We start from the raw sequence: 17,471 nt of genomic DNA on the forward strand, positions 1-17,471 counted from the left end.
GAACTAGGATTTCAGCTGCTGCAATCCAGTAGGACCTTACGTCCAAATCTTGTGTTTACTGTCACAAAAGTTTGTGCTAGGTGCTGGTTTTCAGGTACATGCTGTGTGCATGCATAGAGCTAACTGTTGGAGGACCTGCATTCGCATTGCAAACAGGACGCTCCCAACAACCTGGTGTGAGGAGACGTCAACCTACCAGTCCACCAGGAAGGAAAGAGTACACTAATGGTGCATTTGAATGCATACCACAAAACTACAAATCCACACCAGACAAAGCCATATCTAAAAAGAATTCCTCCAACATACTAAATAACTAAGGTAGAGTTTAATACGTGATGGATATGTCTAATTCTTCCAGTCACATGAAATCCCAGGCCGGACAGCTGGAAGAAAAACTTAGAGCAAATAAGCAGATGATAGAAAAAAACCCAAAACCCACTTCTTCCTCTACTTGCCAAGCAATCCAACCACCTTGTTTTATTTCCTAACAACTGTGATGACAGTAGAACACATGTAACCAGAGACCTGATGGAGTAGAAGTTCTCTGTTCCACTAAGAGGGGAACAAATGGGCCCTGTGACAGCTGGGACTATCACCAACAAGACCTTACAGAATTACAGAATCTCATTTTAACCCACTGTGCTTGCCCAGCGTGAGGAATGACAGTAACCTCCTACAGGGGAAATGAAACCAGGAAATTCTGTCATAAGGAATCGAAGAAGAGTTATATGTAATGCCAGTTTGAATGGATGATCTTCAAAGTTCAATATTCTGAAACAGTATTTCAACACATTAATAAGTAACTATAGTTGAGCAAATACTAAATGATTTTTAAATCAAGTCACTGGAGGAGTTTCGATATATTACATCAGGTACCTCTGCAATTCTTTTTAAGTAGTATCAGAATAGCTACTTCTATGATCATGAAAGGTTTCTGTTACTGGTAACTAAGCATTGCTCCCAAGCACTAGATAAGTAAACACTGCAAAAAGATTCACAATAGCATTTAACTTGTTTAATCAGAGTAAACCAGTGTTAGGCATACCACAGTGACAACAGATAAGTTGCCTGTGCTTTCCTCCTGCTAATGAGCCCTGCATGTATATGAAACAGACCAAAAAATAAGATTTTATAGCCCTATTCACCCTCTCCTCCCACTTCACTTTCAGCTTAAAAATCAATATGATCACACAGCTGTCCACTGCATCACACAGAACAGTATTAAGAAATTTAAGATCTCTTGCATTTGTTCAAGAAAGGCAAGATTTGAACAGTGTTTCAGTTTGCCTAGTATCACACTGAAGTACTAAAACAGCTATAGAAAAACTCATCTATAAATAAAGCAGATAAAACTGTATAAGAAATAGCTACTTCATAGATGTAAAAACTCAAGTAAGATGAATTTAAACTGGTGATGAATCTTTCTAAAGGTGGTTTATTTCTTCATTTTTTCCTCAGAAAGGTGCTTCCACTTACTAATTGACTTTCTAAACTGTGAGCTCAATTTTTAAGCCAAAAAAATTAAAAAGCACAAATTTTATTAGCAACACAGAGGAAGATTCAGAGGAAACAATACTGCATTAAAACTATTCTTTAAAATACAATATTGAAAGAGTGTATTGTTTTCTATTAGGGTTGCAAATATCCAATGCTAACTGGATGACACGCAAATATTTTAAGTGTTGCTCTGCTTGAAACTCAGTCTTGAAAACAGATCTTACATAGCCAATTTGCAAATGTGAAAGACAATTGTGTGCTCTGCCACTTGTATTAAGTTATATTGTATAATATTGTATTTGGGAACATCAGAGCTTATTTATAATGATTTGAGAAGTAAATATTTCTTTTCTAAGACTCCATCATTTATGAAAGACATGAAAGCAGATACAAAACACATGAAGACTCTTACCTGCTATACTTGCAAATATTTCACTGAATCCAATCAGCACATATTGAGGAATCTGCCACCATATTGGCAAATCTGCAGCATGGTATGTAACATTTCCAATTGTCTGATTAATTGTTTTAACCTTGACAATTTTCAGTCTGTTGCTTTCCAGAATTCCTACATGGAGGGGGGGGAAAAGATTGACCTAAGATGCAAACATTGTTTCTTCATATAAGAATTACATTAGGATTCAGTCCTGCATTGCATTTACAAATTATAAAATAGAATTATGTATTTCCTTATTTCCTAACATAAAGCATTGCAGACTACTTTTGCTATTGTTATTTCAAGACATACAGTTCTTCTGCCATAGAATTAGTGATTATATTCTCATTCAGTAGCAATAATTATACAAATACCTAACCCTTTTCCAGATGGATTAGCTGAGAGCTTTCTCATACAAACCATGTTGGTTTTTTTTTTTAAAGACAATCTCATTTTCACAAACTACTACTTTGCAGTGTTGAACCACTGCATCTGCCACCATAGTATTAATAAATTAGAAACCATTTTGCTTATCGAAATGGCTACACTAGTCCTGTAGAACTATGAAAACCCTCTATGAATGTGATCATGACACTTATACGACACTTGCCATCCCAAGAGATCCAAAAGCTTATCAGACCTTGATTTACAAGCAATATATTGCATAGAAAGTACTTAATGTAGAATGAAAAAGAGACATGATTGTGTAAAATATAACCATTTTTAGCTTGTTCAACACAACAGTTCAGAGTAGAAAGTGAATATCAAATAATGCTGTATGTTTGTTGAAGTTGCCCAGATTAAAGGATTTGCCTCACTGTTACATAAAATGCATAGCTAATAGTTAATAAAATTCCCTGCTTCACCCAGAAACGACCTCTATAAAAGAACTCTCAATATCCTTGGAAATAAGGTGGATTTATTCATCACCAATTCAGAGGAGCAAGACTGAGTCAATCACACTACTTCCTATAATATGTGTTATACACACATGGCCTCCCATTTAGTGCCTGTCAGTTTCAGTCTCTTCCTACTTAGTGAGGCAAACTCTGACCTAATCTTGGGGCACAAAATATCACTCCTTTTACAAAAAAAATTGTACAAGGCTTAGATGATAGGCACAGTGCTTCATGGATATCATACCATGTACAAGTGATTACATCTGCCTCCTCACTTCTAGCTTTTTCTTTCCTAGAGGCAGGCAAAGGATGACATGGACATTTAATATGATGTTGGCTGAAGCTATTGACAGCACTTTTCATACAAACAAGCACAAGCAATTTCTAATGCACAATATAATATCTGTTCTCCTGTTTCTTCCCAAATCTGTGACATACAAACCTCAAGGGGGTCAACCAGATCAACATCTCTCTGCTAAATGACAATGTTCCAAGGGAATGACTGATGTTTGCCAAAACCATCTCATACCACAACATGCAGTTTCTTATTAGTCCTGGTCATGGCAAGACCAGGCCAAGACCCAAGCTGGGAAGAAAGCATGAGGAAAACTCCCTGTAGTCCCTATATATAGTCTGTAGGTGAGGCCATAACTAAACAAGAAGTTCTAGAAATCACATGCTTAAGGACAACATTGTACTTTATCATTGCAGGAAGTTAGAGCCAGAGCTCTGAAAACCAGATTGAGGGAGCACACATTAACAAGTGATTTACAAAGTACTTTGAAAAGGATAGAAAGGTGCATTTGTATAACCCATGTTTATTTGTTCATAGCAGTTCAGAATCTATTCAAGTATGAAATCTCACAACAGCTCTACAGTCCTATCTTCTGAGACACAAGAGTTGAAGAGAGAAAACAGGTTAGAATTCCTCAAGTTTGTTTAAATACTACCTTAAGGCCCCCAAATATTTCTTAAAAAGAGTGTTTTCCTTAGTAACATCTGGTTTTGAAGTAAAGACTGTTCTGAACTTAGTACCTCTTAGTGCCAGGCCACCACATTTTCTCTACCTTCCTCATTTCTTTTTAGGTGACCACTTACCCATCTTATTTTTAAGTATCTTTCTTCAGCCACCTCAGTGCCCTCTGAACTATGAGTAGCTGATGTAATTAAAACAAAGCTGCATTTCTTGATGTTTTGGTTTTAATATAGCTGACAAACATTTTAGAGTGGAACTTAATTAAAATGTAAACAAAGCAGTACAGTCAGCTAAGAATTCAGGCATAATTTCATTCATACACATTCAACACAAAATTACTGCACCTCAAAACATCTAGTGATCCTTATTGTGTTTGATAACTCTTCACAGCATAAAAACAGATTTAGGAGGCATTCAACCACATAGGAGCATAACTACAATATACCAAACTTTGCCATAAATTTATCTTCAAAGCTGAGTACTTCAGAATCTACAATCTATTGATTCTTTCTTAAACTTTGATAGACAAGCTTCAAGTTTTAACTACTAAAACTGTAAGATTAAAGAATCTTAAGTTCTTGCTATAATTATTCAAACTCTATAAATGAAGATTTTCCAGTCGAATAACCTTAAATACTGCTGCTCAGAATTTACAATAAAATACATGAAGCACAGCAGATGTTCATTAAATCTAATCAGTTGTATTCTCACACAGTTTATAAGATATTTAAAATAATCTAAACAATCTAATAGGCAGCCTAAGTAGTGTCCACAACTAATGCCAGTTAGATAAGTAGGTTAAAATGGAAATATGGCACAAACAAATCATTAAGATACTTCCAAGATTGCAAGTTAAGATATTAACATCATCATATGTTTAAGATCTTAATCAGCATCTCTCTCTAAAGCAGAAATGGTTGGAAGTAATGTTTATTTTAAAAATATTAAAATATGGCTTCTATAAATATCATTTAATGAGAAAAAAATTTTATGAAACGTATAAACCAACAGAAGCTTTCAACCTGGCTCGAAATAAACAGAGTTTCCTATGCCCCAAATTTGTTGCAACTGAAGCTCTTAAATTCATGTTATGATGAAGGGATGTTAAATTACTCCAAAAGGTTAAACTTTCCAACTGGATTGCAGATAACCACCTAAAGAATTCACCTTCTCAGTTTCTACTGTGGAAGAATTAGGGGAGGATCAAACCAACAAAATCTTATGTTACATTTGTAGGTGAATAGGAAACAAGAAGGCATTTGAAATTTTTAAGAATTCTGCTATATGAACCCATTCTCCAACTCAGCTATAATAGCTTGATATGCTTTTTTTCCCCAGTATTAATAAAGATAGATATTGCTGGTTTTGAATTCACTTGTATGTGAGCCAGCAGGTTCTATTTAAAGAGCTGACATTTAACTGTTTTACATCATCTTCTTTTGCTGCTAGCAGTGTCCTAAGTAACAGGGAATAAGAGAAACATTCCTTTTTTAAGTTTAAATGACTTTGCTTTAAGAACTTTTCTTGCCCACATACAAAGTGACCTTGGCCTAATAAGGTAATTATCTCTCTCATTGAGAGAAATCTTAATAGCCATATAAAGTGTCCCTCTCTCTAAAATATAGGAGATTACAAGTGCTGAAATTAATTTATTTAATGCTATAATGCTTTATCAATATATTCATTACGGTGATACTAGGTGAAGGCTATAGGTTCTATGAAGCATTGCTCAGAGATGTGCAGTTCCACATCAGCAGTGCTTAACAACTTTAAATCTTCTCAAAAGCAGCTGATTTATGGTTTGACCAGAGTTGCCATCTTTTTCTTTTCATGCTATAGCTAAGCTATTTTACAGTACAGTAATTCCCAAACATTAGGGAACATTAAGGTAGGGGAGAAAAAAACCAAAGCGGGAGGAAACTCTTGTTCAGCCATAACCTAACTTTATTATTTCAGATAAAGGGAAAGCATTTCAGGTAACATTTCACTTTTTTAATATTTGGAAGTCAGACTGTATTAATGAACATACTTATTTCTGAACTAATTTGTTTTTCAGGATAAATACATTTTCAACTACAAGATAAATTGTTAATAAATCAGACAACATGGACTTCCACAATACCATAAAGTTTATTTTAAGAGGACTAACAGCCTGATATCCAAACTCTGGACACTTTATTCAGGCAACCCAAACACTGATCATGAAGCTAAAGCATTTGTTGAAAAAAATACGGTCAAAAACCAAACAGTTCTCCTCTACCAACCATACTAGAAAGTAACACTGTATGTGAAAACCTCAACAAGTTGGTTTTAAAAGGTATACTCGAAGTCTGTTTCAGACAGGAAAAATGGTCCAATTTTATCGCAAACACTCAAAACAGGTTAGTAAGTGTTTGGATAAAAATCTCTTTCATTGTGGGAAATGCATCCATGCAGTTGCATTCTGACTATCCCATGAAAGAGAGTTCTGAATAATCTTGAATTTAATATTCACAAAGGTTTTTTAAAAAATGCTGTTGCAACTAGCTGAATAAATAACTATGTAAGTAGATCGCAAAGTTGTTTTCTTACCTGCAGCAAATGCAGAACACATTACAAAGAACATTCCAACTGCAATCCTCTTCAGTGAGGATGGGAGCAAGCCATTCCTCTTTAAAATGGGGTCCACCAATTTATCTTTTAAAGGTATTAGGATCAGAATAAGCACTGCATCAAACATAGTCAACCAGGCTGCTGGAAACTGACAGGATAGATGACTTAAGTTAGCAATTTCATACTTAAGGGTTGATTTTTACTATTATTTTACAAAGGAAAAAATATTTTTGATGGAACACCGAGATCCAAAATAAACCACAGCACACTGATAGACACTGTGAAAAGAAAAATAAGAGCGTGTAAAAGCTGAGGAAAACACTCAGCTATTCAGGTTTTCATTTAATTTGGCAGTTCATAATTCTGTTAGCTCTGAAGCACAAATGATTCCTCACCATAGTAACTCCAACAGTATTGCATATTCTCACTTTCAAGATGCGCCTCCAGCTGTGCTGAGGTGGGTGTTGGTTTGCGGTTTTTTTTTGGTTTGGGGTTTTTTTTGGGGGGGGGGAGGGCAGGGTTGGAGGAGCTTTCCGCTGGGACTGAACAACATCAAGTATTCAGAGCAAAAAGGTTCTTTTCACAAAAGCAAATACTACTACACATAGTTCCAAGGAAAATGAGGAATAAGAAAATTATCGGGCAGATGAAGAGGGCGCTCTAAAAATACAAAATGTAGAACTTGGCAAAGATATTCTGCAAAGGATTTTTTAATAAGATTTCTAAGTTCCAGAGGGCTCATATTTTAGGTCCTTACTCTGAATTAATTGTTGTTAAAACAAAAGTTAACTATCTAACTAAAACTATATGAACTCCTTTTGAAAAATGAAATAGCCATTAGCATTATCACATCATCTGAGTTTTTCTGCATACATCCTGAAACATGTTTAATGGAGAAAATCACTATCCTTTGGGAGCTTTTCTGCTGTTAAGATTTTTTTAGTCATAGAACACCTGTCTGAGGAATGATTGATTGTACCACTCAAATCTAGTAAACAAAATTGTGCAGATTATTTAAATTAATACACCCCAAGATACATTTTTAAAAGCATTCAAAGTCAATATTACTGGCACACAAGTCAGGAAGTGATTTAATGCAATTAAGTAGTCTCTACTATTTTGCTTCCAGTGATATACTCTAGTCTGACAGAATTAAACTTTTTTTCTACTTCAGTCACGAAAAATTTTAATAGCCATGTTCTGTAGATCTTCTATTATTAGGCTTAGAACTTTCAGAAATATGCCACAGAACAGTAGAAAGAGTTTTACTAATGTAATACAAAATTCAATTAAAATTAAATTACACCTGTCAAATGGAACAAGAGTATGGTGTAATACGTGCATCCTTTCTCATTTGCAAGATTCAGTAATTGACAGTAAGATTCCCGTCTGTATGAACGAGACAATTTCTACCAAGCTTAATAATATTTAGCATCTCTTCTGAGCTTACAAACCAAGAGAGTACAGGAAGATTTATAAAAATGTTCTGGTTTGGGGATATTTTTTAAAACTGTATTTGGAACAGTGGGATACCATATGATGCATTGCACTGACTCTTTGACCCAAAATACAAGCACTGCTTGATCTACGTGTTTCTGATGCAGATTCAGTTTTTGATACTAAACTGTTTCTGTGTATTGAAACTCAAGGTTAGAATACATGAATATTTTTCTAGAGATTATCCAGAGATGACCAAGGGGCCTGTGACAATCTAAAGCTATGGCCACAGTAACAGAGGAAGACAACCAGATTCCCCTAAGGCTACAAATCTCAACCACTGCAAGGATCTCAAAACCCCTCAGCCTCTAACACATCGTGTGGGCATGCATCTCTCACTGCAGATGATGACACAGATGACAGACATGGCTGAGATGATGACAAACTACAAAAACAAGACTTAGCAAAATGTGAATCTTTAGTTCTTCATAATCTAAGCAGGAGTTGGCACTTTCACAGGAGTTTGCACCAAGAGCACCAAGTCCTTGATTGACATCAAGCTGTGTCCATATTCAGCTTTGTCAGAATCTCCAACTAGCATTAGCGTACGTATGTGGCACATTTTGAGCACTCTCTGCATGCAGACATGTTGTAACAACAGTCATTAAAAATATTATTGCTTTCTTGCTATGCTTTACAGTTGTCATTGCAGTTCTCCAAAGAACTCAGGCAAATGCTTTCTGGTTCATAGCTTACCAATCCCAAGAAGTTACGATGATGATAGTAAAACTGAATTCATCCTAACCTCCCCTTAACACTTCCCAGGCATTTCAAGATCATAGAATTGAAAATGGAATAATAAGCTGGTTTGCCTATATAAAAACATTCAGCAGTTTGATACATAAGGTTACATACATTGCTTAGCAACCTTCACATACTTTGAAAAATGCACAGTGAATTCTGCTGAGTTAGTCAAATTCTTGCTTATTTTGAAATATTTTGCAAAACTTTAAAACTGCTGATTTCCCTCCCTCTCCCATTCACCTTTTTGTTTGCTTCAAATATCACACCAGCATTAACCTGTGTAACAGTTTGTACAAAGACTGACTTGTGTAGAGTGAAGGATGTAGGAATTTTTTGTCATGGCTGAATCTGATAAGAAAGAAGACAAATACCAAATGCTTCTGGCACTGCTGCAGTTCATACAATCAATCACTTGGTTTGGGGTTTTTTTTGTTTGCTTTTCCATCTTCTACTCTATTAGGAGCCTGCAAATTAAAAGGGCATACACATATTTCACTCTTCATATCAAGAGGAAATATGTCTTTATTAGTATTGGGCAGTGGTGCCTAGAAGAGCTTAAGGAAAACCTAGACCTGGTAAGGTACAATGCTGCTCACATATAATGTTATATTACTGCTCCTTTTCTTAATTACCTCAAATCACTTCCCTTTAGAGAAACCAAACTAGTCAGAATTGCTTTCAAAGATACTACCTACATAATGTAGATTGCAGGTCAGCATCCTTCAGGTAGACCACATACCAAGGAAGATAGCAAAAATCAAATTAACTTATTTGACTTACGAGGTTAATGCTGTTAGATCACAGCAAAGTATTTCAAAATAAAACAAAAACAGCACAACTGATGCACTGCAGAAAAAAGAGCCAGTCACTGTTTTATGCAAGATAGAAAATTATTATTTAGAAGTATCAAGACGGACTAGGATCATTGTTCCATTATCCTTGCCTCAAATTCTGCATACTTTAAGTAAACACTAAAAACAAGTAACTAACTTTTAAAGCCACGCTTTTAAGTTAGAAAAAGTGGATACAGGGCATGAGTGGTATTTTAAAGCCTTTTCAGCAAAACCAATGAAAGCCTTTTTTTTTTTTTTTTTTAACTAATTTAATTAAACATAACTCTCTACTTATAACTTCAAACCAATTCTAACACCCAGAAAGGCAGTGAGGAAAGCTCAGTTTGACAACCAAAGCTCCATGTTCATTTCTACACAACTAATATTCAGACTGACAGTATTTTTATTTTTAATATTCAGACTGACAATGGGACTCTGAAGTCCTGTGTGCACTTTGTTAGAGGGAAGAAAATCCACTTCTCTATTCCAACAATGACAATGTTCTAACAAGACAGTCATGTGGCTCATAATAACAGAAAAAAACTGAGTCCCCTTTCATATGCAAGCAATAAAGAAACATGAAAAGCTCAATGAAAAGAGCAAAACAGGTTACATATCAAAATGTAAATGTATTAACCTGTACTAAAGTAGAATTAGGTATATGCTAAAAAAACCCCAACCACGTTGAATGTAGTCCATAATTAAAATTGATACAACTAAAACAGAAGTCTCAGACTAATTAGAACTTTTAAATAAGAAAATATCTTATTTTTAAATGAACATGCAACTCAAACACCACAAAACTGAACCTTGAAGTGAAAGTGGCAGTGGCTTTCGGTGCCCAAAAGCTATGCAAAAAAAAAAAAATACAAACTGAGAACTCGGTTGAGGAAATTTGCTTTAGATCCTTATGTTGATGGCATGCATTTAAGAGAAGAAGTCTCAGACTACTCTTTCTTTAGCTTTTTTATCTGTGTAAAAGTAAGTAACTAGCATTTGATTGGTTTAGAAGTCGTACTTTGACAGTATCGCTAACTTCCATAAAGCCTTCAGCTGTGATTCAGAAGCAGCTCAGTTTTCAAGCAGGTTCAAAGAAAAATTAAGTACAAGCATTTTTTATTTTTGATCTGCAAAAACAAAAAGCCTGAAGCCATTCTGTCTTACTGATATTAATTTTAAATAAAACAGAAGAAACTTAATTTTAAAAGAACATTTAGTAAGCCTGTTAATTACTTACATTCATACTTTTTTACTTCTCAGTACTGTTTCTGCAATTGTGTGATGCCAGCCTTTCTTGAAAAATATTGATTGAACAACTTCCTTCAATATGCTAAACTGACTCAAGGTAACATGAATATTGATAAAGCAGTATAAAGTTACAAATGTATCTCAGATTCCAAATTTGCAAATACTAATGTTTCAGTTAAGTATGGGTATTCCTACTGAGTTTGTAGAAATGCTTCTGTACTACTTCCAACTTTGAAAACTTAGCGCATGTAGATTTATAAGCTTTCTTCAAAGATCATACTTTGTCCACTGAAGGATAAAGACACTCTTAATTAAAGCAGTGAAAGTTATCTGAATACATTTAAAACAGGATGGTGTGAACTCCATATACCTGCAGGTATGCCAAAATCTCTGTATTATGCTTCATGCTTCTAAATGGCCAATGTCTGTGGCCATCGATTCCCCTTAGTCACTACCTTAACTTCCTGGAATTTTTATACAATACTTACCTATTTTGCATTTCAACTAAAGAAGACATACTTTTCACTTATTTTGCCCTGCTTACCGTATGAATGGAGTTGGTGTCATTTGATATTTCGGGAATTTTCAGATGGAGACTTTGCAATACATATGTTGTCTGCATCTAGCATTAGGAAAGATGAGTTGGATTACTTGGACAAGGAGTACCAAGAGCAAGATATTTTTACATTTTTAATAATTAACAAAGATTATACCAGAGGTAAAGTTCTAATACAGAAAAACAAAAAGAATTATTGTTAGAACACAGCAAGATTTTTTTAACTGTTACGTTTATTCTTACTAAAAGCACAAAGAATCATTCATGTGACTTTAAAACAATTTCTGCATATTTTTCCCCCAAAACATATTTACTATCCTAATTCATCTCACTAAAACAGAAGAACCAGAAAGGAATTAAACTGAAATCTAGACTACTTACCCTGACCTACCTGAATCAACTGCAAGATGAAACAGAGCGCAATATTTAAGATATGTTAATTTGTACAACTGTTATGTTTTAATTATAATTTTAATGATATTGTTTTCTCTTTTATTATTAAGTCAAAATATTATTTGAAAGTATTCTTAGTAGCCATTTTTCATCTCACAACTTCAGGGTAAGTTTCATGTTTATGAAAAAGCCCCCAGAAAAATGTGAAATTAAATACTTTGGCATACTGGTGTCCCGGTTTCAGCTGGAATAGAGTTAATTTTCTTCCCAGTAAGTGGTACAGTGTGCTTTGGATTTAGTGTGAGAATAATGTTGATAACACACTGATGTTTTAGTTGTTGCTAAGTAGTGCTTATCCCAAGTTAAGGATTTTTCAGTTTCCCATGCTCTGCCAGCAAGCAGGGGTACAAGAAGCTGGGACGGAGCATAGCCAGGACAGCTGACCCAAACTAGCCATAGGGATATTCCATACCATAGGACGTCATGCGCAGTACATAAACTGGGGGGAGTTTGCCGGGAGGGGGATCACTGCTCAGGGACTGGCTGGGCATCAGTCAGCAGGTGGTGAGCAATTGTACTGTGCATCACTTGTCTTTCTTGGGTTTTATTTCTCTCTTTTTGTTATATTCATTTTCATTACTATTATTATAATATTTTATTTCAGTTATGAAACTGTTCTTATCTTAACCCATGAGTTTTCCTTTTTTTTTTTCTGATTCTCCTCCCCATCCCACTGGGTGGGGGAGGAGTGAGCAAGCAGCTGCGTGGTGCTTAGTTGCTGGCTGAGGTTAAACCACGACAATTGGTAAGCTAATACAGCTTTCCACAACAATTTTATCTAGGAAATAAAAAAATTCAGAAGAAGCTACCATCACACAGCATTATTTTTGCTAACATAATATTATTAAAATGACCCCTGAGATGCAACCCCAGGTGTGTGAAAGACAAGTAGCTAACGTTATTGAACACATTGGTATTAAACAAGTCAAACTGTCAATAACAGAGTTCTGAAAAATCCTTTTCAATATTCATCTTCTTTAGAATCACAGCTACTGAACGCTAACTGCAAGTAAACGTTATAGAACAGTTTCCCCCTGAAAGCTTTTGTGCGTTTCCTCCAGGTAACTGCTCTGGAAGGTAGTTTTCAGACAGGAGTTAGGTTTATAACACAGACTCAGAACTGCAACTTAATGCTAGAACCCCAAGACCTTTAAAATGCAACTGGGAGGTGAGGGAGTTACAGTCCTTAAATTAGAACTTATGTTTTTTAGACATGTAAAATAAAAATGTAACCATTTGGAACTACTCACTTGAAAATACACTGTCCAGTAAGGTATTAAAGCCAAAAAGACAGGGATAATCTTGACGAGAGCTTTCACATCTTCTACTTTATCTTCTCTGAATGGGCCCCCACGAGACAGCTTGGCCATCTCAAACAGGCTTTGCTTGCGAGGTTGCTGAAGTACTCCCTGGCCTTCGCTTTTGAAAAGAATTTGAAATGTTTAGTTAAACAACAACAAAAACTGACATAACTGGCAATCTTGTGACACTTCATTATAAAAAGCTTATGCATTTCCAAAATAAGTTACTCATGTAAGTTACAGCAAAACAACTAGGCCAGAATCGATCATCAGCAGATGAAAAAGCGCAAGCTGAAAACTTCCATTATAAAGGGTTCTTTATTCCGCACCCCACCCCCCCCCCCCGAATAAATAACTGGTACTGCAATATGCAAAACTTAGAATAACCTGTATTTTGTGATACATTTTCTTAATTCATTGAATTGTTTTGCAATCTGAATACATGAAAGCCCGTTGCAGAGGAGGCACCTGACATCTCTTATCATCAGTGACTAAATTCAGCCACCAGTATTCCATGGGCATCTCTTAAGAGTGGAGTAACCATTTGGAAAGCAAAAAGCCAGTACACATCTTGGCTGCCGTCAAGCCACTTAAAACATTAAATGCAGATAATAGTGTTTTTCAAATCAGAAGGCATCCCATAAACATATCTAAGCAGAGAAGAAAGTTAAATAATGCTTAAAAGCAGCATACTTAGGTTATGTTACACTTTCAGAAACTCTGAACTGGCAAGACATCGCATTCAGTTGAAAACAGCAGACTTGATCTTGCAGCATGGAGATCCAGTGATCCCAAAATGTGCCTCTCTTTCATCCCAGAACTCCCAGAAAATATCTCCAGGACTCCAATTTTCCAGTTCCAGTTCTCAAAGCAAAAATACACATTCTAGTGTATTCTCTAGTGTGACTTACTGCCAGCTAGTTTGAACTAACTAGTTCCAACTCTTAGGCTGATTCACTGAATTCAGACTATACAAAAGAGCTCATTACAAACCTATTAGTTGAATGTTCCACATGTCTCTTTCTTGAGCAACAAGAATATGCAAGAATTTTAAACATGTCTGTGAAGGCACTACCATCAGGCGGTTTTGTGATGAAGAAACTCTGACCACATAAGAAAACCATGAATGAAATCCCAATGCAAACTGTTGGGATACTATATCCAATAACAAAGCTCACATTCTGTTGAATGTATGCAATGCCTCCCAGAGAGAGAATAGCTCCCAAATTAATGCTCCAATAAAACCAATTAAAAAATCTTCTTGTGGCTTCTGGACCCCGATCTTTGACCTGGAAAAGATTAAAAACAAGTCATTCAACTTCTGAAGAAAATGAAGCCTGTTTATTAGAATTCAATCAGGTTCAATGCATGAAGAGTTTAGGTTTAATTTAGAGTCACACTGAAATGATTTAGGTGTTTTGGGTTTAGCATGTATTTGATGAAATGACACCCTACTGAGCTACCCCACTATATCAGTGACCTTGTTGAAGTTCAGCATAGGGATAAAAAAGCCATACAATACTAAACTACATAGCTTCCCCACACAGGCCATTATTTCTACTGCACTGTCTCTCATTTGGTCATTTCTCTAGAAAAATCTCACTCAGATTAACACCCCATAGTCCACAGAAGTTGAAATAATTATTTTTTTACTAAAAAAAAATATAATTAAGCTACCTAAAAATTAATATATTAGTAGTATTGCAACAATTGTTTCTTCCAACTGTATACACAATAACAGTTAACCGTATTCCATTTTCTAAGCCTCAAATGACTACTTGGTAATTAAAGCACAAATTTAACTTTTAACACAGTCCTAATGCCTCTCATCAGAACATAAATTGAAGACTTGCCATTTTGACCTTTAAAAAAAAAAAAAAAATTAAATTTGGGTTGCCTGAGGTGTCACAAGGTCCCTGTAAACATCTATCCCTCTATTAAGTCAGCACTGTTCATAGTGCTATTTTTCTGCTTGAAGCTCTCATTGTCTCTCCAGTGAAAGTAAAGACAACCCTGTTTATAGAATTATCCTGTATAGTTTTCACCATCACTGTTTAATCTGTATTGCCTACCATAAGTCACCCCACATTTTGTAACTAAGTCACAGGAACCCAGCATCACCCATAAGATGTGATGTAAGAGAAATTTTGCAAGTTAATATTTGAAATACATTAAAAAGATCAAGTAGTCTGTAGAAAAAATCATAATACCATATTTGTCACTGTTTTATGACTGAAAGACCATTAACAGTGACTAGCAAGTCAGTGCCATGCACCAGTCTTGCTGAGTCAGTTGTTTTTTACTTCTAATTGCAAGTTTCCCTTCCTCATTTGCCAGATCTTCAAAAGATCTGTGTTTAGTTTGCAGTATGAAAAGCAAGCTATGTCTTGAAATAAGTTTTTAACATTGTCAGTTCTGATTTAAGTTCTGCTTCAAGTTTCTCAGTGGTGCACAAACCCATCTGTATCATTTAACCAAGCCTAACAAAAGAAATATTAAAGCATCTAATCCTATGCATAGTTAATAGCATTGTTAGGCATCCAGGTAGGTCTGTTAGCATGTCAAATACAATCTTGGAGCCTAAACCCTATCTCGTTTCAACTTGGTACTCATTTCCTAATTTTAACAGTCATCACCTGCAGTAGTGTATCAACCTAGGAATTCCTTCTAAACCCCAAACAGCAGCAGGATATTAGCAAACAATTACATCATAAACACAGTGCTCCAACTTATGTAAAGAGTTAGAAAACTGTTCTATGAAATTTCCATTTCTTCATCATAAAGTCTCAGTTCTCTTATAATTTCTGCAAGGAAGATGACTTCCCACCCTCCCTCTTACAAATTACCTTGCTCATGTCTATGCAAAGAAAAGCTGGGAGATGAAAGCAATCTGATACAGGTAAGAACAGGGCAAGCACAGCGTGATGCTTCTACCAAGTATTATCCCAGCCTCCAACCATTAGAAACTTCATGAACCAAGGATGGCTTCTATCTACTTAACAAATGCAGCGGATCTCCTCTCTATGAACTTGTCCAGCCTGCCTCTGAACTCAGGTCAGCTTTTAGAATCCATAATATCCTGTGGCAAAGAGCTCCCCAGCTAATTACACACTGGGAAGAACAACCTCTGTCTGTTTTGAACCTGCCCTGTACTAGCCCCGCTCATTTTACCTACTTCCAGGAAACAACAGAAGACAGCTGAGCTTTATTCCATCCCTGGTCCATTTCTGCCTCTCTCCCCCATCCATTATTTCCACAAACCACTATCACATCTTCCTTCTAAGCTGCCTTGCCAGGAAGTTGTAGACTGTTTCACGATTCCTTGCATGGAAACTACTAACCACGTCTGTGGCCCTTCCCTGAAACTTCCTTCTCCATCTCCAGTATCCTTTTTGAAACAGTGACCAAAAAGGAATGCGATGCTCAAGGGACAGGCACACCAGACTTACAGTGAAAAGAATCCATTTTCTCCTTCCTTATCAAAGTACATATAAACACTAAAAATCACATCACAGCCACGTCTGAAATGCCACTATTGCATTTTTTTGACAAACATTAATAACATAATAAAAATCACACTGAACTACCTGGTGGAATGTCTTGTCAAAGTGGAAGAACTATGAAGATGTCTTACCACAACCAGAAAACACAGTAGAGTTAAAAGGTAATCCTCTTAGTTCTTTTCAAACATCACATCAGCTGCCCTAAATATTAGCTATATTACATTTACAGCGGACTACTCCAAGTTTCCCCCTGCTGGTTATTACTTGAGCTGTGTGACAGGACAAAATAGATTGGTTTATAAGTAGACACTACATTTTAATAAGGGGCCAAGAAGAAAAAACCCATGTTATAATTTTATTATTTTATTTTTATCAAGGACAAGTATTTTTCACAAAACTACAGGAATTCTCCTTTTCCCCCTTATGTCTGCATTATTTTCAATCACCCAAGCAGAAAGAAATATCTATCACTCCCTCCGCTCAATTTCATCTGTGCTCAAGCATAGCAGCACTCTCCTTGTGGTACCAGCACACCAGCTCCATTATATTCTTAACATCCTACCAGCAACTGCAGCAGGAAAATGATGCACATAAATGGCACAAGTATGGTGTGGGTCCTAGATCGAATCTATCTTGTGGGCTAAGGGTTCCACATCCCTGCACTGAAAGTCAAACATGTAAAAGGTACATAGGTACATGTAAAAGATGTTGTCCTCATCACAACAAAACAACTTAAAAACAGCAGTAGTGCCTAAAAGGTATGAAAAACATCACTCCTTAGATTTACCATGTTTTAGTCAAACTCCTTACAACAGGAAAATGCAAACAATTATCAGCAAAATGCCACGGCTAGAGTGCAAGGCTTCCTATCACTGAACGAAAACACTGTAGTAAAACTGTTTCAAAGGTGCCCTGACTCGAATGATCATTATTAGC

General features: G+C 35.9%; 1 protein-coding gene across 2 annotated transcripts in view; it reads right to left on the reverse strand.

The window, feature by feature from the left end:
* The window catches only part of SLC15A4 (solute carrier family 15 member 4), a 31,456-nt gene that overhangs the window by 8,300 nt on the left and 5,685 nt on the right, over nt 1–17,471 (reverse strand). The window contains exons 2-6 of one of the 2 annotated variants that reach the window (XM_030025531.2): nt 14,026–14,321; nt 12,982–13,150; nt 11,267–11,344; nt 6,380–6,548; nt 1,910–2,065 (exon numbers count right to left, since the gene is read on the reverse strand). In XM_030025531.2, the coding sequence (XP_029881391.1) occupies nt 1,910–2,065; nt 6,380–6,548; nt 11,267–11,344; nt 12,982–13,150; nt 14,026–14,321 (868 nt within the window). The remainder of the gene's footprint in view (nt 1–1,909; nt 2,066–6,379; nt 6,549–11,266; nt 11,345–12,981; nt 13,151–14,025; nt 14,322–17,471) is intronic. The other variant, XM_041126103.1, reaches the window with a different exon arrangement.

This window comes from Aquila chrysaetos, chromosome 9 (genome assembly GCF_900496995.4).
Source record: "Aquila chrysaetos chrysaetos chromosome 9, bAquChr1.4, whole genome shotgun sequence".
In the NCBI taxonomy this organism is placed as follows: domain Eukaryota; kingdom Metazoa; phylum Chordata; class Aves; order Accipitriformes; family Accipitridae; genus Aquila; species Aquila chrysaetos.